This window comes from Eumetopias jubatus, unplaced genomic scaffold (assembly GCF_037043125.1).
Source record: "Eumetopias jubatus isolate StellerSeaLion01/CBP00866 unplaced genomic scaffold, mEumJub1_p1.0 scaffold_9, whole genome shotgun sequence".
Classification (NCBI taxonomy): Eukaryota; Metazoa; Chordata; class Mammalia; order Carnivora; family Otariidae; genus Eumetopias; species Eumetopias jubatus.
Window position 1 is genome coordinate 114078289 of NW_028274815.1, and position 25916 is coordinate 114104204.

Consider the following 25916-nt stretch of genomic DNA (forward strand, 5'->3'; position numbering starts at 1 on the left):
TTTTTTTTATAGCTAAAAAAGAGTGGCCTCATTTGTGCCTCTGATCATGCAACTCAATTTTTACAGCTACAAATACACAAAACAGCTAATATTTACTGAACCCCTGCTTGAATTCTCAAAATCTTGCAAGTAAGCACGGTCCCCATTTTACTAATGAGGAAGCTAAGATTCAGAGAGGTGATGAGATTTTGCCTAAGATGACCAGCTACTGAGTGAGGGGGTCTGACTCCAGAACATGTTAAATTTGCCAGTGCAATAGGACAGATGCAGAGGGATGTTGCTAAGCTCCTCCTTCCTTTCCCCTTTCACCTGCCCACTATTTCATGAAGATCTGCTATTTTCGGGCCCTGGAAGTCAGAGATAACTTTGAGGACAGGGAAGAGAAGAGGCATGCTCCCTGGGTCCCTGGGTGCTTTGTGGGTGGGAAAGGGAGAGGTGTGCCATGGCTGCTCAGAGCTGCCCCCCACCCAGCCTCTGCAAGGCCAGTCCCTCCCTTTATCTGCCATTATCTTGGAAATAAAAGTGTGCCAAGTAGCTCTGGTGGAGCTCTTACCTGAGTGAGTTTTCTAAGACAGATCATGACCCCTTTGTGGGTTGAGCTGTGAGGCTATAGGAAGGACCAGACAAGCTGCCCTGCTAGCTCTGGACACTCATTCATTCCATAAATCTTTACTAAATACTCACTAAATGCCAGGCACTGGTGATAAAGCAGTGACTAAATCAGATGAAAATTCCTACCTACATGAGTTTACAATTTAACGGGAGGAGATAGGCAATAAATAAATGTGTCAGATGGTGATAAGCACTAAAAGGGTTAGACAGAAACATGGAAGACGTGAGGATTAGAACTTGTAGTCTGGGAAAGGTTCCTGAGGAGGTGACATTTGATCAGGGCCCTGAATGAAGTGAGGGTAGAGGCATCACAAGGATCTGAGGAGAGCAGTGGGAAGAACAACTGCAAAGGCCCCAAGGCAGGAATACAGGCACTCCAGGAATGCCAGCCTGACTACAGTGAAGTGAATGATGGGAGAATGGTAGCGATGGGGTCTGGCAGTAGACAGACTATGCAGGGCCTTGAATGCCATTTAAGAACTTGGTTTTGTCCTTCGAGTGACATAGGAACACTGCAGGGACATGATCTAACTTTGATTTATTTTTTGTTTTTTTAAAGATTTTATTTATTTATTTGTCAGAGAGACAGCGTGAGCACAGGCAGGGGGAATGGCAGGCAGAGGGAAAAGCAGGCTCCCTGCCAAGCAAGGAGCCCAACGCGGGACTCAGTCCCAGGACCCCGGGATCATGACCTGAGCCGAGACGCTAAACTGACTGAGCCGCCAAGGCATCCCACTTTGGTTTTAACAGGTTCCCTCTGGCTGCTGGTGGAGACCTACAGGGTCAAGGGTGGAAGCAGGAAGTCTGGTGAGAAGGTGATGTAGTCATCCAAGGGAAATATGGTAGCGATTTAGCTAGGATGGTGCCAGGGAAGCTGGTGAGCAGCAGTCAGATCAGAATTTATTTTTAAAAGTAGAGGGGCCGTGCTCACTTCGGCAGCACATATACTAAAAGTAGAGGGGTGCCTGGGTGGCTCAGCTGGTTAAGCGTCTGCTCAGGTCATGATCTCAGGGTCCTGGGATGGAGCCCCGTATCAGGCTCCCTGCTCAGTGGGGAGTCTGCTTCTCCCCCCTTCGTGCTCTCTCTCTGAAATAAATAAATAAATAAAATCTTTAAAAAAATAAAAGTCGAGCTGAGGTTGGTAAAGCATATGGTTCTTGATCTCAAGGTCATGAGCTCAAGTCCCAGGCTGGGTATATAGCTTACTTAAAAAAAAAAAAAAAAAAGAAGTAGAGCTGAAAGGATTTGCTGATGGACTAGTTGTGGGCTAGGGGAGTTGCTAGTCTCTCTGGCCTTGTTTCTCACCTACAAAAGGCAGACGGAAAGGCCTTTGAGGGTTTTTTTTTTTTTCTCCAGCTTGATAACTATGGGAACTCTATGGGATGAAGAAAGAGACAAAATCATTTCTCTCATGGAAGCAAAGCCATTTGCGCTCCAGGTCCCAAGAGGTGGATGGCAATGAGAGGAGGAAGGCAGGGGCTGGACAGAGACAAAGGAAGGGCAAGGTCTGACTACACTGTGGCCACCCACTTTCAGCAGACACATCACCCAACCACTAGGGACCTGAAGGGCCGCAGAGGAGCCAGACCCGGGTGGGGGTGGAGGTAAAGATAGAGAGCAGGGGCATCAGAGCCGTGCCGTGTCCAGGGCCTACTAGGCAGAAGGTGCCCAGTGGGTGAGCGAGTGAATGAGGCAGTGCCTGCAGGCCAGGATGTGTGCAGGAATTTCCCAAGTCGTTCCAAGGGGTAAGCCTGACCCAAGGGATTCATCTCCTGTCATTCCTTCTGCATTGATTACATTCTAGGCTGAGTCTCAAGTTCCCATTCTTCATGAATGGATGACTGCGCGGTCTGAAATCACCAAAGCAGCCTTTTAGAGCTGAAAGGAAGCACAGACACATCTCGTCCACTCTATCCACAATTTCAGCCATCACTGTTTTGGCCTTATTCATATATCATTGTTCTTATTAGCATTTTCCTATCAATTGATTCAACTTAAAAAAATGTAAATAAATATATTGAAAATTCTCAACCCCCTCTCCCTACCCTCCAAAAGGGACCCTGTTCTTTCTGCAATCTTTTCCCTTTTTAGTAAATGGTGGTAGTTTCACCCTTCTAGGTGCTGAAGCCTGGAACACCTTAGAGTCATTGCTAAATCCTCCCTAGTTCTGATCTATTAGCAAATTCCTTTGAATTTGTATTTTTAATTTATCCAGAATCCCACCACTTCTCACCACCTCCACCGCGGTCATTTGGTTCAAGCCAACACCATTTTCTGCCTGTATTGTTGTAACAACCTCTTTACTGGCCTCCCAGCTTCTCACCTCCCCCCCCAGGGTCCTTCCCCAGAGCAGCCACATTCCGTCTAGTCAAAACACTCCACTGCCTTCCCATCTCACCCAGAGGAGGAGCCAGCGTCCCACCATGGCTCACATAAACCTTCACCTTCTACCACTTTCTCCTCTGCTCACTCTGTTCTAGCCACACTCACCTCCTCTGCTCTTCCTCAAACATACCAAGCATATCCTTCTCAACTTGAGGCCTCTGTACTTGTTCCCTGTCTGGAATGTTCTTACCACAGATTGATACATGGTTTGTTCCTTCAGATCATGTAGATGTCTGTGCACATGCCTCCTCCTCAGAAAAGCCTTTTCCAATCACTCTCTATTTAAAACAAGAAACAAAAGGGATGCCTGGGTGGCTTAGTCAGTTGAGTGTCTGCCTTCAGCTCAGGTCATGATCCTGGGGTCCTGGGATCAAGTCCCGCATCAGGGGGGAACTTGCTCAGTGGGGAGCCTCCTTCTCCCTCTGCCTGCCGCTCCCCATGCTTGTGCTCTCTCTCTCTCTGACAAGTAAAACCTTTAAAAATGAATAAAATAAATAAATAAAACAAGAAACAAAACCCAACCCCTCCCCCAAATGCTGCCTCGCCACCCTCCATTCTCCATGATCACTCTATCTTTTTAGAATATAAACTTCACGAAGGCAGATATTCCCAGTAGCTAGAATGGTGCTTGGCATGGAGTAAGATACTTAGTAAGCATTTGCTAAATGAATAAATGAAATGAAAAGGCAACATATGTTATTGCTACTATAACTAGAACACCAATATCATTTGCCACATATGGAAATCAACAGAAAATAAAAACAGAGACTATTAGAAAAATGCCTATTTGCATATCACCTGTAAGCTACCTTGAAGGTCAATGGTATACGTACTGATCTTGGTCCTACACCTTTACAAAAGAGACACATGAGGTCCAGGGCAGGAGAAAGCTCCGGACAGAGCAGCCAGCCAGCTGGAGGTCAGTTCAGAGCAGCCACACAAGTAACCCCTCAGTGCCTTGAAACCACAGCCCCACCCCCAGAGCGTACACAAAGCAACTAAGTCTTGGGAAGGGTACAGCTAGGATGAACCAACAGAGCCTGTCTGAGGGGCCAGGAAGTCTCTCCTCTGGGCCAGGCACAGAACTGGAGGCTCTGCTGGAGAGAACAAAGGCCAAAGAGGAGTCTTCCAGGCTGGAGGAGTCTCACGGGGCTGCACTGCGGGGGACGGGCACGCACAAACCTGTAGGTGAGGTCCGTGGAGACCAGACAGCTGAGAGCAGAAATGAAAACAGGCTGGGTCCCAAAGGGTAGTAGCTTCAATCCCGTAAACACCAGACAGGCACGGGGGTTCCGGTGCAGGCCTGGGGCCCAGCTGAACTCAGGGGGTTGGATGGGACCTTCCCAGCCTCCTCTGTCAGTGACGATGACTCTAAGCTGTTATGGAGTAGAGACACTGCCAATCGTGCCACTAGTCACAGCAGACGTTCAGGGGGAAAGAGACAGAGAGCTACCCTCCTAGTCCCCACATTCCTGATGGTCTTCTCCAAGTCCCAGCCAGCTCCACCCACATGGGCCCTTGAGGATTCAATCTCTGTTCGGAGGGGAACATCCCTTTCCCATCCTCATGGGGCTTAGCAAACACGGCTGCAGGTGCAGGGAGTAAAGCTATTGCTGTTGTAACCGCCAGGCCAGCAATGCCTGACCTACATCTCTATGGTTGGTTGCATGTGAAGAAAAATACCAGGGATTTCCGTTGGTGTTCACCAGATGCAGCTGCCAAAGGAAGGTGGGCCTTCTGAAGGCCTGCTGTGAGTAGGGCAGGACAAATGGTGCGGTGGCTGGGATAGATGAGGCGGCCGGCCTCTAAATCATTTCCTGGCTTTCCTCCCTAGATTTCAGAGACTCTATCAAATGTTTATCTTTTTTCTACCAAGGTCTTCCACTGAAGCTTTTTTCCCCTCCTCTTCTAGTATCTTACCCTAAAAACTGAGAAAAAGAGGGAGAGAGAGAAAGAGAGAGAGGGAAAGACAGAGAGAGAGAACAAGATTCTAATTTGGAAAAAACTACCCAAACTCAACAGTTGTTCCAGCTGTAAATTATTGGCATTGGAGTGAGGCTTTTTAGATCTGCACAGAAAATAAGCCATCTGGAAGTTTTGCATGGCAGTGTAAAAAGGCCCTGGGACTTCAGAGTCAGGACACATGACTCTTACTCCCGCTCTGCGGTGGTTCCATCTGGCTGCAGACATGTCAACTGAGGACCCTCAGCCTCACTTTCCTCATCTGTCAAGTGTGGACAAAGGACCAGATGATCTCTCTGGCTCCAAAGTGCTGTGATCCTATCCCCAGGCCTTCCCCCTGAGCCCTCTCAGGGGTGCAGTGTACAGAAAGAGCTCTCTTAAGGAGACAAGAGACTCAAATTCTAATCCCAGGGTTGCCTTTTATTAACTCACTGTGTGATCTTGGGCAAGTCACTTCACTTTTTTTTTTTTTTTAAGATTTTATTTATTTGACACAGAGAGAGAGAGAGAGAGAGAGAGACAGCAAGAGAGGGAACACAAGCAGGGGGAGTGGGAGAGGGAGAAGCAGGCTTCCCGATGTGGGGCCAATCCCAGGACCCTGGGATCATGACCTGAGCCAAAGGCAGACGCCTAATGACTGAGCCACCCAGGCGCCTCCACTTCACTTTGTTCATAGGTAAACCAAAGACTTGAAAGTGCATTGAAAAAAAGCACTACAGGAACTTTGGTGTTATGTCTCCCTTATGTCATTCATCCCTTAGCATATGGGTGCTTCCCAAAGGGCTTGTTCTTTACTTGGAATCACCCCAGTTTGCAAACCTTAAGATCCTAGAGACACAAAATGGAGGAGGTAGGAGTTCAAACCCAGGTCTGTCTGATTGCAGAGAATGTGTTTTCCCACTCTAGAAATGTGGAGGGCAGGCATGGATGGTGGAAAGGACTTAGGATTTAAAGTCAGAATACCCCAGTGCCCTCCAAGGCAAGAAGACCTTCTCTGCTTCCTAGGATAGTCAGAGGCTCAATGAGATAACACATGGACGCAAAGAAGTACTAGACAAACCTTAATGATCCTGTGCTATTACTTTATGACCCGACCCTGGGTTTCCCCACATTCAAAAGGAGAGCTTAAGGTACAAGCCATATCATCTTAGGAATATTACAGCGCCACATCTCAGGCTTTCATCCTACATCTTGACCTCCCTTCTTGTCCATATGAGGCCCATCCTTCCAGACTCCCTTTACCTGGAGCTCCCAGGACACCCAGCACAGAGCACACAGTGCTCTCCCTTGAGAGGCCGTGGAGGGTTCAGAGTCCTCACTCTGATACTTATTTGCTGTACAACTCTGGGCTTATCACTCAAACTCTGAGTCTCAGGGTCCATGTTTATAAAATGTGCAGAAGAGCTACCCTATAGTATTCCATGACTGTTTGCCTCTATTATCATCATGCTATACTTCCTCTCTCCTATGAACTCTTCTGATCCTTTTAGTGTTTTCCATTTACTTTGGTATTTGCGGTCTCATAATCTAAATTATTGAGAGCTAGGCCTATACTTTATACTCCTCTCCCACTGGAGCAGTGAGCACACGACAGGTGTTCAAAGAACACCTGTTACACAATTGGGAGATGAGTCCTTTCTGAGACAGTGTCAGTGGGTACAGACAGCCATCACCAACCCTCAAGTGTCACGTGGCAGCCTGCTCTTTGGCTACCCTGTGCTAAGCAGTGGGGGTAGGGGATATGGGGTAAATGGAAGCTAAAGGGCCCTTTCCTCTAAAGTATTCAGCATGAACTGGAGAAGCCAGACTCACCCTCTGGAGAGAGCACCAAACAATATGGACAATTAGAAGAGGCAGAGAGAGCCAAGGGAAACCCATGGACACCAGAGTGAGTGAGGGCTTCTGAGTCTAACAGATTGGATTTGGATTCTGTTCTTATTAGCATTCGACCATGGGACTATTACTTGTTTTATTCTCAGTTTTCTAATCTGGACAATGGGAACAATATGTTTCCCTGGCCTTTTATATAGCATCTTACACATGGCAGGTACTCAATAAATAGCAGCAACTATATTGTTATTAGTATTATTAATCACAGATTGGTTTTGTCTATGGGCACCTCTAACAGTCAACAGATGCACACAGAGAACAGGTGACTTATGGCTTTGTATAGCAACTGGAACTCTGGATGGAGAAGTTCTTTTTTATTTTTTAATTTTTTATTGTTATGTTAATCACCATACATCATTAGTTTTTGATGTAGTGTTCCCATGATTCATTGTTTGTGCATAACACCCAGTGCTCCACGCAGAACGTGCCCTCTTTAATACCCATCACCAGGCTATCCCATCCCCCCACCCCCCTCCCCTGTAGAAACCTCAGTTTGTTTTTCAGAGTCCATCGTCTCTCATGGTTCGTCTCCCCCTCTGACTTACTCCCCCCTTCATTCTTCCCCTCCTGGAGAAAGTTCTCTTAACAGAATCCTAATGAGATCTGGACATTCCTTTTTTTTTTTTTTTAAAGATTTTATTTATTTGACAGAGAGAGACATAGTGAGAGAGGGAACACAAGCAGGGGGAGTGGGAGAGGGAGAAGCAGGCTTCCCGCAGAGCAGGGAGCCTGACGCAGGGCTTGATCCCAGGACCCTGGGATCATGACCTGAGCTGAAGGCAGATGCTCAACGACTGAGCCAGCCACCCAGGCGCCCCGAGATCTGGACATTCTGTCCATGCAAGGAAGGGAGGCAGCTCAATACAGACCATAGGCATTAAACGGACGTTATGTGGGTCTCCCCTGGGGACTCCATAGCTTCCTGGCTGTGTGTTCTCTTGGACAGTTAATTCTCTCTGAGCCTGATTCCTCACCTCTGTTAGACTCAGACCCTCTGTTATTTCTCCTGAGAGGCAGTCAAGGGTGTTCTTTAAGAGCACAGGTGTTAGAGGATTCAAATCTGGGGTTAAATCCTGCTCTGCCACTTACTAGCTTGGGTCAGTGGCCATGGCACCATTTAACCTTTCTGAGCTTTAGTTTTCCCATCTAAAAACCTTCCTTGTGGGCGACTGGGTGGCTCAGTCAGTTGAGTGTCTGCCTTGGGCTCAGGTCGTGATCCCAGGGTCCTGGAATTGAATCCCACATCGGGCTCCCCGCTCCGTGGGGAGCCTGTTTCTCCCTCTCCGTCTCTCCTGAATAAATAAATAAAATCTTTAAAAAATTAAAGTAAAATAAAATAAAAACCTTCCTTGTGGTATTACCAGATAATGTGCCTGTGCTTGCTTGGCATACAGTAACAATTTTACTTGATACATGAAAGTGTTATCTTTGTATCCAGGACCTGGCACTGGAAGGCACTCAATAAATGTGCTGAATCAAACCCAGACCCCGTGGAAGAGGTGTGTAGAGAAAAGATGCTCCTGTAAACTGGCACCACTGCTACACGCCCAGGTTGACAATATCTATCAAAATCATAAGTGCATACATCCTTTGGCCCTGCAATTCCACTCCTAGGAATGTATCCCCCATAGGCACCCTGTATTCACACATGGACCAAATAACAAATACGACAGAGCTATTCATTGAACATCACTATTATAACTGCAAGAGACTGCAAAAAAAGGGCCTACCAATGGGAACTGGTTAAACAGAGGATAGTACCATGTATAGAATACTATGCAGCTATCAAAAAGAATGAGAAACCTCTTGAAGGACTGATACTGAATGATCTCTGAGACACTGTTAAATGAGAAAAATCAAGTTACCAAACTGTGTGCATCAATGCATGACTATCTGTGTAAAAACTGGATGAAACATATAGGTGTTTGCTTAGGTCTACCAAGTCTATTTTCCCAGGAAGGGAACTGTAGCTAGGAGACACAGGTGGGAGAGACATTTTGAATTCTGAATTTTGAACCACATGAATATATTACCTATTCTAAGAAAATACATCAAAATTAAAGAGCGGGAGAGAAAGAATTTGGTTCTCCCATGAGAAGCATTTGGGCCTCCCCAGAGACTGACTCTTTGGCCAGTTATTACACTATGAGAAGAAAAATGACAACTCTGGTATTTGCATGCTGTGATGCCAAAATAACACCACTACTATGTGATTAACTGCACCAGGGTTGCCACCATCTCTGACCCTTTGTCCCAGGATGCTGTTAAGATGGGAGAAGACCAGAATCCTTGATGAGGCTCCATTATCTTCTGGATTAAGGCTGTCCAGGTAGAATAAGAGGGAAAGAAGGCTCTGGTTAAAATAAAAATCATCCCTAATAGCTTAAACAAAATGAAGGGTGGGAATGAGCCTAGTCCTGGAAGGAGTAGGGGTAGACTGGCTATGGCCTGATCATGATGGCACATACCATCTTTTTTCCCCTGAGCCTCTGCTGCTGTTTTCCTTAACAATTACTCTCCTGCTTGCCTGCTGGGAACACTCTATTGGGGACTCCTGGAAGTAGATGGAGACCTAACTGGCCCTGGACTAAATACAAATGGCTAATAAAGTATAAGAAAAGATGCTTTACAGGGCACCTGGGTGGCTCAGCTAGTTAAGCATTGGACTCCTGGTTTTGGCTAAGGTCTTGATCTCAGAATCATGAGACTGAGCTCCATGTTGGGCTCTGCACTCAGCGGGGAGTCTGCTCCAGATTCTCTCTCCCTCTCCACCTCCCTCTGCTCCTTCCCTGGCTCCCATGCATGTACACGCGTGTGTACTCTCTCTCTGTCTCTCAAAATCAATCAATCAATTAAAAAGAAAGAAAAGATGCTTTATCTCGTAACTCTGGGAATAGTCCTTGGATATCTTACATTTATTATAAAACTATTTAAACATGGGGGCACCTGGGTGGCCCAGTTGTTAAGTGTCTGCCTTCAGCTCAGGTCATGATCCCAGGGTCCTGGGATCGAGCCCCGTACTGGGCTCCCTGCTCCGTGGGAGGCCTGCTTCTCCCTCTCCCACTCCCCCTGCTTGTGTTCCCTCTCTTGCTGTCTCTCTCTGTCAAATAAATAAAATCTTAAAAAAAAAAGAATATTTAGACATGTACAAAAGTAGACAGAATGATAAAATGAACCACTATGTACCCATCACTCAGCTTCAATAATGATTAACTCAGTACCAATCTGATTTCATCTGTTCCCACTCTCTCTCACCTCTGTGTTATTTGGCAGCAAATTCCAGATATAGTTCAGTATATACATCTAAAGATAAGTAATATTAAAGAGAAAAAAACATAACCACAATACCATTATCATATTTAAAATCTGAAAAAAATCTCTAAAAAAATCTTAGAAGGGCTTTAAATGTGATCAAAACTCTTTCCCAAAGAGGGCACCTTTAGGGCGCCTGGGTGGCGCAGTCAGTTAAGCGGCTGCCTTCAGCTCAGGTCATGATCCCAGGGTCCTGGGATAGAGCCCCTGCGTCAGTCTCCCTGCTCCGCAGAGAGCCTGCTTCTCCCTCTCCCTGCCGCTCTGCTTATCTGTGCTCTCTCTGTCTCTGTCAAATAAATAAATAAAAAATCTTAAAAAAAAAAAAGAGGGCACCTTTGTTCAATATGAAATTTTAATGCAGTGTACATAATAAGCTCTAGCTACAACTCAAAGTATAAATAATTCAGATTTGTAGACGTTTAGAACCTACTGAAATAAAGGTATCCCACCAACAAAAATATTAAGGTGACATGAGAGTCAATTCCAGATCTATTAAGGACTTAAATGTGAAAAGTAAAACCTTAAAACTTTTTGAAGAAAATATAGGCAAATGTCTTTAGGACCACTGGTTCGGGGATGATTTATTTCTTCAATAAAACATAAAAGGTGTAAATCAGGGGTGCCTGGGTGGTTCAGTCGGTTAAGCGTCTGTCTGCCTTTGGCTCAGGTCATGATCCCAGGGTCCTGGGATTGAGCCCCACATCCAGCTCCCTGCTTATGGGGAATCTGCTTCTCCCTCTCCCTCTCCCTGCCACTACCCCTGCTTGTGCCCCCCCATCAAATAAAGAAATAAATCTTAAAAAAAAAGTGTAAATCATAGAAGAAAACACTAAACTAGGTTAAATTAAGAAATTCTAGTCATGAAAAGAACACACAGAAAGTGAAAAAACAATCTACAAACTGAGAGCCTGTATTTTAACACATGTAGATAAAAGATCAGTATTCAGAATATATGAAGAATTTCTACAAATCCCTGAGAAAAAGCCAATCAAAAGAGACAAAGACTTGAGCAAGTACTTTACAAAAGAGGAAACATGAATGGTCAATAGAGTAAGGAAAGATTCTCCACCCCACTTGTAATCTGAGAAATGCAAATTAAAACCACAAGATACCATCTCACACCTACCAGCTCTATAAAAATTTTAAAGTCTGACCTTATCAAGTATTATCAAAGATGTAAAGCAATGGAAACTCATGTGCTGCTGGTGGCAGTGTAAACTCTTAACACACAGGAAAGCAATCCAGGCATTACCTTCCATCAAGCAATTCCATTCCTGGGTGCACGCCCTACAGCAATGATTTTCACGGGGCACCTGGCTGGCTTAGCCTGTAGAGCATTCGAATCTTGATTGCAGGATTTTAAGTTTGAGCCCCATGTTGGATATAGAGATTACTTAAAAACAAAAACAAAAACAGAAACACCAAAAAAACAAGCCCTCCAGGTGATTCTAATAGGCCATCTAGTCTGAACCACTGCACTAGAGAACATGTGCACGTGGAGGAGACATATACAGATTGTTCAAAACCCCATTTGAAAGAGCAAAAACGGGCGCCTGGGTGGCTCAGTTGGTTAAGCGTCTGCCTTCGGCTCAGGTCATGATCCCGGGGTCCTGGGATCAAGCCCCACATCGGGCTCCTTGCTCAGTGGGGAGCCTGCTTCTCCCTCTTCCTGCCGCTCCCCCTGCTTGTGCACTCTCTCTCTGACAAATAAATAAAATATTAAAAAAAAAAAGAAATAGCAAAAACAAGGGAACCCAAATAACCATGACAGTGGAATGAATGCATAAACTGAGCCATAATCATACAAGGGGCATGAAAATGAACAAACTATAGCTATACACTTAATACTGGTGAATAAAAAAAAGGAAACTGCAGATGAATACACACACAGTATGATATTTAAATGAAACTGAAAAGCATGCAGAATACTCTTTATATATAGTAAAGCTATTTTTTTTTTTTAAAGGCAAGGGAGGGGTGCCTGGGTGGCTCAGACGGTTGAGCGTCTGACTCGATTTCGGCTCAGGTCATGATCTGGGGTTGTGGGATCCAGCCCTGCATGGGGCTCCATGCTCAGCGGGGAGTCTGCTTGGGATTCTCTCTCTCTCTTTCTCTAAATGAAAACAATATTTATTCATTTTAAAGATTTATTTTAGAGAGAGAGCAACAAGCGGGGGGGGGGGCAGGGAGAGAGGGAGAGACAGAGTCCTGAGCAGACTGCATTGAGCTCAGAGCCCGACATGGGGCTCGATCCCACAACCCTGAGATCATGACCCAAGCTGAAATGAATGGTCAGTCGCTCAGCCACCCAGGCACCCCTAAAGAAAATTAAAAAAAAAAAAAAAATTAAAAGGCAAGGGAACAATAAACACAGATCTCAGGAGAATGGGTAGGGGATGGCTGTGACTAGCGAGGGGCACATGGGAGTTTGAAGATATTCATAAATGTTTAATTTCTTAAACTGGGAGGTAAGCTTATAGGTGATCATTTTTCCCATTCCTGAAACCTTATACATGCATTACATATTCTGTTGTATTTACAATAACTTCCTTAAAAATGGTGTGCTGGGGGCGCCTGGGTGGCTCAGTCGTTAAGTGTCTGCCTTCGGCTCAGGTCATGATCCCAGGGTCCTGGGATAGAGTCCCGCATCCGGCTCCCTGTTCGGCGGGAAGCCTGCTTCTCCATCTCTCACTCCCCCCACTTGTGTTCCTGCTCTCACTATCTCTCTCTCTGTCAAATAAATAAATAAAATCTTTAAAAAAAAATGGTGTGCTGGAATAGTGCAATACTCAGAGTCAGAACTGCAACCACTAACTCTGGCTACATCTGCGGTATCCAAAGGGTTAAGCCTGTTTCTCTGCCTGTGGGTGGGAGGGCAGGCAGCAGCTGGGGCACAATGGGAGTCCCTGGCTCCAGCTGGCTCCAGCCTGGATCCGCCTGGATCAAGCGCCACGCCTAGGAACTGGCACCTGGGGGTGGGGGGGGTGGGGCTCTGGACAGGTGGCACCTGAAGCCCTTGGTGACCTGATACATGAGAGCGACTCGGCTCAGTCAGATAGATGGCAGCTTCCTCCTTTTGGAGCCTCTCCATCTGGTAAGGAAGTGTGCTGGTGACAGTTGGAGCTGGTGAGAAGGGGAAGAGGGTCTGGGACTCACGGTGGGGGTGGAAAAGGAACTGGGTGGGCTGGGCTCAGATACCAAGGGAGGCTGCTGGGATTAGCACCTGCTGAGAATGAGATTAAGTTTCTTGGGAAGGGCTCATCTATCTAATGCCCCCCGAAAGCTGTCTCCCTGTGGCTTTTCTCTGCTGGACAGATGGTGTCTGAGCTGCTTCTTGGAGGGTGGGCTCCTTCAGGGGGTGGTGGAGGTGGGGTGGGACCTACAGCCTGCTTGGTGGTCATGGGATTCCCTGCCCTCCACAATAATAATAAGAGCTAACTCCTGTTGCTGAGGACCTAGTATACACCAGGCAGTGTCGTAAGCCCTTCAGAAAAATTACCCCCATTTAGTTTCCACAGCACCCAACTGCCGGTGGCCCAGACAGAAGGTTTACATTTGAGGAAACTGAGGCTTGGTGAAATCAAACACTTAACAAAAGTCAAACAGCAACCAAACTAGGACTTGAATGTAGGCAGTCTTACTCCACAGTCCTTTCAGTAAACTACTACCGGCCATGACATCCTCCCCTTCTCATTAAATGGCAGCAAGCTCCTTCTAGGTGCTCAGGCCAAAAACTTGGGGACTCCTGTCTCACTCCTCTTATCCAATCATCAGCAAATCCAGTTGGCCCGACCTTTAAAATATACTGAAGCTCTGACCACTGCTCACCACTTCTGCCACACCTCCACCCTGGTACAAACCAGCAATGTCACCCGCCCAGCTTCTTACTGGTCTCTTGCTCCTGCCCTTGCTCATCTGCCCAGTTTCTTTTTAGTCTCCTGCTTCTGCCCTCGCTTGTACAGTGAAAACAGGGGCTTTGGTTTGTTCACACTGTATGCCCAACCTATAGCTCAGTGCCTAATGCATGGCAGGCACTCAATAAATATTTGTTAATGAACAAATGAATGAATCACCAACATCTCTCAGGAAATGACTCAGATACAGAGAGGAGGAAGGCCTTCCTTGGCTTCCTCAGCCCTGTTGACCTTCAAGAGCCCCAAGGCAGTGGTCAATGTCCTTCCGTATTGTGAACTGTCCTGGGTGCATAGCATCATCACTGTGTCATCCACTTGTGCCTGCACACAGGCACACACACAGGGACCTGGGAGCAGGGCTGCTTCTGAGAAGGAATAAGCTGAGGGCACTTATTTCTAGGGAACTGTCCTCCATCTGCCTCTGCACTGTATACACTTTTATTCTTGTGAATGATGAGTCTTTGGAGGGTCTTGAACTGAAGAATGACAGGATCTAACTTCTATTTTAAAAAGATCACTGGTTGCTATATGGATGACAGATTAGAGGGGGGCAAGGGCAGAAAGAAACAGAGAGACAGCCAATCGAGTCGCCCAGGGGAGAGAAGGAATGAGCAACAGCTAGGCCTTTCCACATCCCACTTCCAGTCTTTACCCAGGCGAGTTCCCCTGCCAAATTAAGAAACAGCAATAGCACATGCTGGAGAGGGACTCTATTCAGTGGTTTCCATTATTCATATAGCACCTTATTAACCCCCTCAGTAGCCCCGTGAGGTGGATTCTAGCAGGACCCACATTTTACAGAGAAAATCGAGGCTCTGAGAGGTAAAGTCAACTGTCAAAAATTACACAGCAGACTATCAGCATCTATCCACAGTGTGTCCAGGCTCCAAAGTCCAGTTCCAAGCCCACTTTTCCCAGAAAGCCCTTCCCGACCTTACCCAATGGCCTGGCCCTCTTTTGAGAACCTATCTGCAGGGCTACCATTTATTGAACACCCCCTGGGTGCTGGGTGCACTGCTGAATGCTCTGCATGTGTTTGGTAATATTCTAATGACCCAAGGAGCCATCACCCTGGTGAAATCCGTTTTACACATGAAAACAGTGAAGCTGAGAGAAGCAAAGTCATAGAGCAAATAAGCCATCTGTTGTCCTACTCACCTGGCACTGAGCCATCTTTTTATTACTTTCTTCTGATTTTCTTTCTTTTTTAAATGTATTTCACTTATTTTTTTCCTTTACAGTCACTGGGTCAAAGGGCGGAGGCTGGTATCCAATAGAGCATAGTGTGGTGGATGCTCCGCATAGAAATCTAAGTTTTTTGTCCCCTTGACCAGAGACTAAATGCTATAAGGCCAAAGTCCACAAATAACATTTTTGTTTACCTATCCTATAATGCTGGGCCTGGGCCTCGGACTTACGCAAAAGAGATCACAAGGGTCAGGAGTTCTTGCTGAGGTCACATGGCTGAATGAAGGTGGAAGTGAGGCACCGGGGCTCTCCTGGGAATTCCGCTATTCCTCAAGGGCACTCTGATCCTTTCGCTTGAGAAGCTTTCAGAACAGCTTTCTCCAAGAAAATGAACTTTCCAGCTCTCTAAAAGTGGGAATCACTGTTCCAGCCAACCCCCTGCGGACAGGCAGAATACCTGTACTCCAGGCTTGTTCTGAGACTTGCAGAGCCGAAAGGAAGGGGCAATGACTTTCAGTTCCTGTTAACGTGTCTAGAAGCAGCAGCTGATTCAGCTAGATGATGTCACCTTCCCAAACCTCCTGACCAGCAGCTGAGATGGTATAAGCAGGAAACTGGGGGATACTCAGCTGGGTAAGTCCGAACATGCCTCTGGCAAAGGCCAGCAGTAACCCCAGGCTCTGGGGGCATCCTCCTGAAGACGAGCAAAGACAGTCCTCTCAGTTGGCAAGGATAACTGGCATCTTTCAAGACCCTTATCCCAAGATGCTTCCCAACTCTCCTTTTGCTAAGCAGCTTTCTGTACATCTTGAACTAACAATGCTTCATTTATTCCAAAGGTGGGGCAATGGAAAGAATTCTGGTTTTAGAGCCAGACCAATCTGGATGTGAATCCAGGTTCTCCTGTGTACAAGCTGCAGGATCCTGGGCACAGAACTTCACCACTCCAAACTTGTTTCCTCACTGGAAAAGAAACTGGAGCCAACAGACCACTTAGACCACTTACCACACAGGCTGGGTGGGAGAATGAAATGAGAAAACGCATAGCGTACTCGACATGGGCTATGTGCTCCAGTAAATGGCAGTTACCATTATTCCCTTTGGATCTCTGTGAGGGAGGTGTAAAGATGTAAAGATCATCTTCATCTCTAACATTTCCAAGGGAAACAAAGGCCCAGGCTGGCTTGCCAGTGTCAGAGCTGAGTATCTTTGGCCCAAAGCTTTGACAAGCCAAGTTCAACCCTGTCTTTTCTGTTTGCAAAATCTTTGCTTCAAATCTTCCCAGGCTGGCTCTTTCTCCTTAATCTACTCTCAGGTCAAATGTCACCTCCTTGGAGAGGCTTTCCTTGACCTCCCTATATAAAGTTGCTTCCCTAGATACTCCATTACTCAGTTTCATTTTCTTTACATTGTTTAACCTTCTATTTGAAATCATCTTATTTGTTTGTGTTTCAGGCTAGCTATCTTTCCCACAAATATAAGAGTTCTGTGACAGCAGGGTCCTTGACTGCCTTGTTCATCACCACACCCCCAGCACTTAACACAAGGCCTTGGCATGTAAATGATGCCCAATAAACATCTGCTGAATCACCAAAATGAATGAATGCACGTGGGATGGCCAAAGTCTGAACTGACAAATGCCCCACACTTACTCTTCTGTTCACTGTCAGTTCAAGGTCCTGGCTCCCATTTCAGACGCTGGCACTGCTACCTGGGAATCCGTGGACTGACAGGCAGTCAGGACGGGCATCAATGCTGGGCAATGACTCATCTATTGGGATACCAGGGCTGCTGAGGGCCTCGGAGTCTTTCCTTGGCATCTGCAGCTCCCACAGACCTGGCTCCAGCTGACCTTTCTGGCTTTATCACCCAAGAGGGGCCCTTCCACGCATATCCAAACTGGATTACTACTGCTTATGGGTCTCTTTTTTAGAGTCCATCCCAGCTGGCACATCTTAGCTAACATGGACCCCTTGCTGGGAGCACCAGCCCTCTTTTTCCCTGACTACGCTAAGCTCCAGCTCTAATGGTCCCTCTGCTGTGACGTGCTTCTCTTATTTGGCAGTTAGCACTTATTGGTGGGTTTCACAAGATCTCTTTTCATGTACATTATGTCGTCTCTCTCTAATTCTGTTCAAAGTGTCTTGAGAGAAGAACTGGGTCTTCAATGGCAATATCTCAGTTAATAAATCTTCTGGGGAAAAGGCTCTTTGAAACAAAGTTGGCTGGGTCCACTGAGGGGTTGGGACAAGAGCCAGGCTCCTCCCTACTGGACTGGCTCTTTTGGTAAATGAGAAAGAAGAGATCATGCTGTCTCAGTCCAGGAGCCCAGCTGATGAGGTGGTGAGGGAGCCAACAAATCCTGGACTATTATATGCAGTCTGGGACAATCCCAAGGTCATGTGTGTGCTTGGATTTTATTTTATTATTATTATTATTTTAAGTAGGCTCCACCCCCAAAGTGGGGCTTGAACTCACAACCCCAAGATCAAGAGCCGCATGCTCCACCAACTGGGCCAGCCGGGTACCCTGTGGTTGGATTTAAAAAAAAAAAGAAACAAAAAAACATTTCAAGAATCTGGGCATACTTTACTTATCAATCATAACAACAGTAGAAAAACTTTGCTCAGTTCAAAGTGACTCATGTATCCATTTCTGTGGACTTATTTTAGTTCTGGCTCTTGTTTTCTTACCCATACTTTTCTTTCACCTGACGCCCCCAGCTAAATCCTTCTAGTTACATGAATTTTCATAAGTTGCCTCCAACTCTTTGTAGAACAGAATGAGGTTCCAATAAAAAATAAGAGTTGGTCTAGTTTTCTTTTAAATGCTGTAAAGGTATACAAAAAATGGTGTTCCAAACAACTCATTATAAACAATTAAAGATAAGTGACAAAAATAATGCAAATAAATCACTGAATATAGTGCTTGGCACTTAGTGACCATTCAAAAAGTGAGTTGAAACAACCCTCTCAATTCTTAATGGCTTCACTTCTCTGGGCCTCAGTTTTTTCATGTGTAAAATGAAAACAGTATCTCAGGTTTGTTCATTTATTCAATCCTTCATTCCAAAATCATCGTTGAATGTTTACTACCTGCAAGGAACAATTTTAGGAACTACAGATAAAATGATGAACAAACCAAAGTCTTTATAATCATGAGGCTTGTATTCCAGGAGAGGAGACAGACAAAAACCAAGTAAACACACAAAAGGAAAATGTCAGATAGAGGTCAGTGCTATGACAAAAAATACAAGCAGGTAAAACACTAGAGAATGATTTAGAAGTAACTCAACTGGGTGTTATACGCAAACAATGAAGCACGGAACACTACATCAAAAACTAATGATGTAATGTATGGTGACTAAAATAACATAATAAAATTTAAAAAAAAAATAAATAAATAAAAGCAGCTCAGCTACTTTAGACTAAAGGTCAAAGAGAACCTCTCAAAGGAGGTGACCTGGGAGCTGAGTCAAGGGAAAGAACCAGCAAGGCATACAGCAGGGCAGAGCATTCTAGGTAGTGGGAAGAGCAAATACAAAGGCCCTCAGGCAGGGACAAGTGTCACAGGAACCAGGGAGAGCAGAAGCCCCTGTGGCCAGAGTATAGAGAGGGAGTGGTGGAGTGGATGGAGGATGGACAGGCAGCCAGGACCAGATCATGCAGGCCTTAGAGGATTTGGTAAGGACTCTGGGTTTTATTCGAAGTGGATGGGGGGCTGTAAGCAAGAATGTGCTAAGATCTGAACCTGGTTTTTATTTTACTTTTTTAAAAAGATTTTATTTATTTATTTGAGAGAGACAGAGATAGCAACAGAGACAGAGAGAGAACGTGTGGGGAGGAGAGGGGGAAGCAGGCTCCCTGCTAAGCAGAGAGCTGGATGCAGCGTTCGATCCCAGGACCCTGGGATCATGACCTGAGCCGAAGGCAGACGCTTAAGCAACTGAGCCACCCAGGCGCCCCCTGAACCTGGTTTTTAAAAGACCACTCTGGCTGCAGTGCTAGGGCAGTAGTGATTTTTTTAAGGTCCCTTCCCAGCTCCAAACTTCTGATTCTTTTTTTTTTTTTTTAAAGATTTTATTTTATTTATTTATTTGAGAGAGAGAGAGCACATGAGGGGGGGAGGGTCAGAGGGAGAAGCAGACTCCCCGCTGAGGAGGGAACCCGATGCGGGACTCGATCCAGGGACTCCAGGATCATGACCTGAGCCGAAGGCAGTCGCTCAACCAACTGAGCCACCCAGGCGCCCCGAAACTTCTGATTCTTTCCCTGTCATTCTAGGCTCCCACAAACTGGTTGCAAGAGCAAGAAAGATGCACCTTCTTCACTCGAGAGGGCGCAAAGAGGAGTGGTTTCTGCCTAGGGCAGGAGTAGGGAATCTGTGCCACCTTGTTCTGCAGGAGATGGAGGGAGTGGCCCAGTGAGGGAGGGGTGGGAATCCCAGCTTGGAAAACATCCCCAAGCCACCTGTATTGTTTCTGCCTCCTGTGTGGAAGTTTCTGCCAATGACACAGAGCTCTGGAATGCCTCCCCCCCCAACCATACACACACCCAGTCTTCCGTTTACAGAGGCACAGTTGTACTTTGCATTCCTCCCAGGATTTAGCTCAAATCTACTCTACAGGAAATGGTCGATAAAGAGCTACTGATTGATTAATGAAGACAGGGAATATTCTTAGCCATTAAGCAAATATTAATGAGTACTATGTTGGTCTTCGGGGATGCAAGGTGATTAAGATGGGTTTCTTGCCTTCACTGAGCTCAGAATTCAGTAGATAGACCAAAAACCAGAGACGGCTACAATGTTGGATACAAGGTAACAGCAGCAACATTTACAGGGCCCTCATGCAGTGGTAGAACATGGGGGCTTTGGAGCCAGCAGGCCTGGGTTCAAATCATGCCTTTACCACTTAGTAGCTGTGCATCTTTGGGCAAATCCCTTAAACTTCCTTATGCCTCACTTTTCTCCTCTGTAAAAGGAGAATAATAAGAGTACCTACCTCAATAGTACTGTTTTGAGAATTCAAAGAATTAATAATGTGAAACACTTAAGTGTAACTGCACAAGAAATGTTAACTATTGTTGAAGTTACTCTAACATCTGTGCTGAGTCTCACAAGTATGAGAAAACCCTTTGAGGTACATATTACTGTCTCCATTTTTCAGAGGCTCAGAGAAGGGGGGAAAGGTGCCCAAGATGACAAAGCTGGTACATGATGGCACCCAGATTCAAACTCAGCTCTGTCTGACTCCATAACCCATACTCCCAATAACAAAATGATCTCATTTTCTTAAAAAGCCCCCACCACAGTGCTCAACCCACAGCAGGGGCCCCATAAAGGGAGCTATGACTATTATTCCATTGTCTCTGGAAATCTTCCAGTAGGAGTGCTGTGGAGCCCAGAGTAAGGACTTCTTTCAACTGGAAGGAGGCTGCTAGGGGTTCAAAGGTACTGACCGGAGTACCAATAACAGGCTTTGCTCCGGAGTTCCATGGGTTTCCCTCACTGAGGCTTGGGGTACTAATTTGGAATGCCAACTTCCACCACTAAATCAGACCAGAAACTGCCTCCAGGTGCCCAGACACCTGCATGGACAGGCAGGCAGTTTCCTCTGGGTTGACTTCTTGTCTGGCCCTACACATCTCTCAGTTTCGTCACTTAGCCGCCAGCCTGGGGCCTCAGGCCTGCACCTGCTGCTTGACCCGGTCCCAGGAGACCCTGAGCCTTAGACTTGGGCTCCCTCCCTTGACCCTAAGGGACATTTCTGATGACTCCCTGAAGATTTCTTTGATATGGTAACCCCTAGGGTTCCATATGAATGTGGGTGCTGTAAGCAAAGGGAAATTTTTCTAGCTGAGTAGCAGACGGAGAGTGGGTAGAACAAGGGGTGGTTGTTCTTGTTCTGAATCAGAGGTGAACGTGGGGTGAGGCCTGCTGTGCCTCACAGTTTTATGTTTAAGCAGCACTGATCCTGGCTGGGTCAGAGTTCCCACTCAGCAGTCCAACCTAGGCAGGCGAGGACATCCTGAGGTTGGGAGTTAATACTAATTTCTATTTCCCATTTGAATCACACTCAGAATTCTGGCCTTGTCTGCAATGGCTTAATGTCGCTAAACACTCAGCCACCAAGTGCTAGGCCGAATAGTAGTTGATAACAGCGAATGAGACAGTTTTCAGCTTCAATAAGCTCAGAGTACCTTACTTTAGTCTTTCTCCCAACAATCCTGTGAAAAGAATATTATTTCCATTTGATAGATGTTCAGACTTAAAAAACTAAAGTAACTGTCCAATTTCATGAAGCCAGATAAGAGAGAGCTACCTAGGGGCGCCTGGGTGGCTCAGTTGGTTGGGCGACTGCCTTTGGCTCAGGTCATGATCCTGGAGTCCCGGGATCGAGTCCCACATCGGGCTCCCTGCTCAGCAGGGAGTCTGCTTCTCCCTCTAACCCTCTTCCCTCTCGTGCTCTCTATCTCTCATTCTCTCTAATAAATAAATAAAATCTTAAAAAAAAAAAGAGAGCTACCTATTGTTTCCATTCAAAAAACGTTGGTTGAATGAACGAATGAACGAATGAAATGACATAGCTATGGCTGTGACCTCAGTCAAGGAGCAACAACAAAACCAAATATTTATAGTTCTCAAAGTGCTTTTTCATCTATCATCTCCCCGAGTCTCACAGCTAGCCCATGAGGGAGGCAAGGCGGGTGTTATCTTTCTACAACAGATGAGGCAATAGGCAGAGCTTGGGCAAGAGGCTTATGGCCACACAGCAAACAAGGAGTGGAGCCATCCTGGAAAAACTCAGAGTCCTCACAGTACCTTGTTTAATCATTCAAACACGTGTCATGCACCTACTATGTGCTAGGTGTGCTCCTATGTACTTTATTTATTATTATTATTTTTTAAAGATTTTATTATTTTTTTTAAAGATTTTATTTGAGAGAGAGAGAGAGACAGACCGAGCAGGGGGAGAAGTAGGGGGGAGGGAGAAAGAATCTCAAGTAGACCACGCACTGAACTCACAGCCTGATGTGGGGTTCGATCTCACAACCATGAGATCATGACCAGAGCCGAAAACAAGAGTCGGATGCTTAACGGACTGAGCCATCCAGGCACTCCTAAAGATTTTATTTTTAAGTAATCTCTACATCCAACATGGGGTTCAAACTTACAACCCCAAGATTAAGAGTCACATGCTCTACAGACTAAGCCAGACAGCACCCCAAGTCCTATGTATTTTAATATTCAACTAAGCCTTCCACTCAGTTGACAATAATGACTGAGTGCTTTCTATGTTCCGTTCTGTGGCAGGTTCTAGGGACACAGCAGTAAATAAAGCAGAGGAGGAGGTCCCTGCCTTCTTGGAGGCACTTGGCAAAGATCGAAGAAAATAGGCCCTATTGCCAAATGCTGGGTCGGCAACACTTACTGTATACAAAGCATGACTTGGGGCACTTGTGGAGGACATGGAGGACAAGGTTATGGGCCACAGTCCTCAGCTTCAGGAATCCTATAATCTCCAAAGGATATCCACATACTCTCTCAGCCTAAAAGTTTGCTCTTGGAGAGTAGCTCCAATAGTGATCACAGCAACTTGATCACCTGTGAAGACACTGAACAATAGCAGTAAGAGTAGCTGTCATGTCCATGTATCTTACTAGTTATTTTCATGCTCCCAAGAGTCTTTCAAGAAAAGCACTACAGGCAGCATTTTCTGCCCACAGGTCCTGTCCCCGAGCTTTAATAAAACCACCTTTGTACACCAAAAAAAAAAAAAAAAAAAGAAGAAGAAAAAGAAAAAAGTCCTATATATTATCATCTCTTTTTTATAGATGAGGAAACTAAGGCTGGGGGAGACTAAGTAACTTGTCCAAGGATAACTATAGAGCAAGTAGGATTCAATAATTGGTTTGGCAAATTTTGTACCTAACTTTTTTTTTTTTTTAAAAGATTTTATTTATTTATTTGACACAGAGAGATAGCGAGAGAGAGAGAGAGCACAAGCAGGGGGAGCGGCAGACAGAGGGGAGAAGCAGGCTTCCTGCATGAGCAGGGAGCCCGATGTGGGGCTCGATCCCAGGACTCTGCAATCATGACCTGAGCTGAAGGCAGCGGTTTAACCAACTGAGCCACCCAGGCGCCCCATGTACCTAACTCTTAACTGATGGAATTTGTCCTAGGGAGGCCATGGAGAGGCAGACACCAGGAATACCAGGAGTAGCTACTGCCTGGGAGGGCTGGAGCCTCCAGAGCCCCCAGAAGATTCTTCCTCACCCCCTTCCATCAAGTCTGAACATCACACAAATGAGAAGGTAAGGAGGAAATGGGTATGTATACTAAAGCTATTTCTAGGGCAATAGGAGTTCTCTCCCTCTCTGCTAAACCTCCAGGGAAGTTTGTGACCTCTATTTGCCACCCATCAACCCCCAGAGAGAGAGAGAGAGAGAAGTAGGCAGAGGTGGGGGTAGGGCAGTCTTTTCTGGGATTGGGTAGGTGGGGGGCACATCAGGGAAGAAGGGAGAAGCCTGATTGGACAAGAAGCCTGTACATGTGATATGGTTGATGTCCTTCACATGGAACCCTCTTGGGGGAATGCCAGGACACCTTTTGGACCCAAGAAGCCTCAGAGAGGAGAGACTGGTACAGCCCTAAACTGCAAGTTAAGCTAACAAATTCTAAGCAGTGTAACTAGGTCATCAGGTTCCTAGAGAAGCCAGCTGTGGCTGGGGGATGGGGAGGGAAATTTTGTAGTCTACCAAGATCCCTACTTCCCTTCAGGCCCCGCCCTCCCTGAAATCTGCACCTGCTCCCAAACTGACCCCTTCCCCCAGCTGGGCCCAGCTGTCAACGGCTCCCAAAGCCCTACCCCTGCCTTCCATGGGCCAGAACCACAGGGCCCTCTTGGGCAGGAGGTATCTAATCGCCACCTGAGCCCTTCAGAAAGGGGGCTGTAGGACAGGAAAGGAGCGGCCTCTCCTGGTGGGTACTTCTTGCTCCATGAGGGCAGCAGGAAAGTCGGGCCCCTTGGGCCTGCCTAGGGTACCTTCCTGGCATTGTTGCCACAGGTGGCAGGAGACAGGTGATGTTTACCCTGCTGAGACAAGAGTTGCCAAAAGGCTTCAATCAAGCCTTTGAATCTGCACCTGGCCCAGAGCCCCAAAATAACAACCAGGGCAGTCTACCTGATCCACAGGTCGCAGGTGCCTCTGGCTTTTATCTCCCTGCAGTTCTGCCTGCTGTGCCCCAGCTGGCAAGGGATTCTCTTTCCCAGGGGTTACTGGAGACCTGGCTGCATCCCTCCAGTGTTGGGCCTCTCCTCATTGGCCCCACCTGTACTGTCAACCATCGCCATCCCTCTGCCCTGAAGCCTCCACCATCAGTCACTGCTCCCTTTTCCCTGACCAGCTTTACTGACAACCCAGACCATTTCTCAGCCAGTCTGCCTTCTCACTGCCTCCCAAATGCATCATACACTTTCTACCCTCCAGATCTGCCTGGGAGGTTCTTACCTACTGAGGCTGCCTTCATCACATTCTTTCCACCTACTGAAAGCCTTCAAATGGTCCACATCTTCCTAACAGGTAATAATGATGCCTAACATTGACTGAGCATACTATGTCAGGCACTGTGCTAGGTGGGCTACAGGGTCACTCACTCACTCACTCATTCAACAAATATTTGCTGAGTGTCTCCTATGTGCCAAGCACTCTGCTAGATGCTGGGGAGGAAGGAAAAAATGAGACAAAACCCCTACACTCTGGGCGCTTAGATCTTACTGGAGGAGACAGACAGTAAACATGTAAATATGCGTGGCCTCTTGAGAGGTGATATTTAAGTTGAGACCTAAATGGTAAGACGACAGCTCTGATCAGATCTAGAGAAGAGTGATCCAGGCTGAAAAAACACAGCACGCCTATGCTCACTTCGGCAGCACATATACTAAAAAACACAGCACGCTTATGAGAAAGAGATTGCTATTGTCTTCATTAAGGGATGACTATTATCTTCCTTTTACAGATGGGGAAACTGAGGACTCAGTGTGAACTACACAAAGCTACAATGCTAAGAAAGTTATTATTCAAGCCTTTAGTGATCTTTCCCCTTCCTGACACTTTCCACTATTGGCACAGAAGAGGGTCTGGGTTGGCGATGCACCTGGCAAAGGAGAAGGTGCATACTGATGATGCAGCCTGAGAGTAGAGGCCTTGGGACCGAGTAATCAACTGAATAGCTGATGGTGGAAGTGGGCCGGTTTGGCAGAGGTCCAGGGCACCTGTGGGATGCAGCCAGTGGGTTTGTCCTCTTCTACTTCTGGAAACTACACCACAGACTTGGCACAATCTGTCTGTAGTGTTTTGGGTCTATTCCTCCTGCTGCAAATGAGTTTGCTTCCTTAAGGACAGAGACATTTTTGTCACCTAACCTGCATCTAATAATAACCCTTCACGTTCATTGAGCAGATGCTGGCTGAGCCCTTACCCAACCTCAGGCCCTGTGCCAGGAACTCAGGGTAAAATAAGCCAGTCTGGACCTGCAAAGAAGCAATGACACAGTGGCTTGAGGGTAGGCTTTGGCACCAGATACATCTGGGTGCAAGACCCAGATCTGCCTCTTATAAGGTATGTTAGTGTGGACATGTTATAGAGCCTC

General features: G+C 46.3%; 1 protein-coding gene across 3 annotated transcripts in view; it reads right to left on the reverse strand.

The window, feature by feature from the left end:
* BCL2L1 (BCL2 like 1) overlaps nt 1-25916 on the reverse strand; it is a 50617-nt gene that overhangs the window by 13703 nt on the left and 10998 nt on the right. Inside the window, exon 3 of one of the 3 annotated variants that reach the window (XM_088026740.1) lies at nt 17688-17792. The exons of the other annotated variants lie outside the window; for them this stretch is intronic. Within the exon in view, the coding sequence (XP_087882866.1) occupies nt 17703-17792 (90 nt within the window). The 3' untranslated portion in view covers nt 17688-17702. Of the gene's footprint in view, nt 1-17687; nt 17793-25916 lie in introns of those variants that run through there. 3 annotated transcript variants of the gene reach the window in all.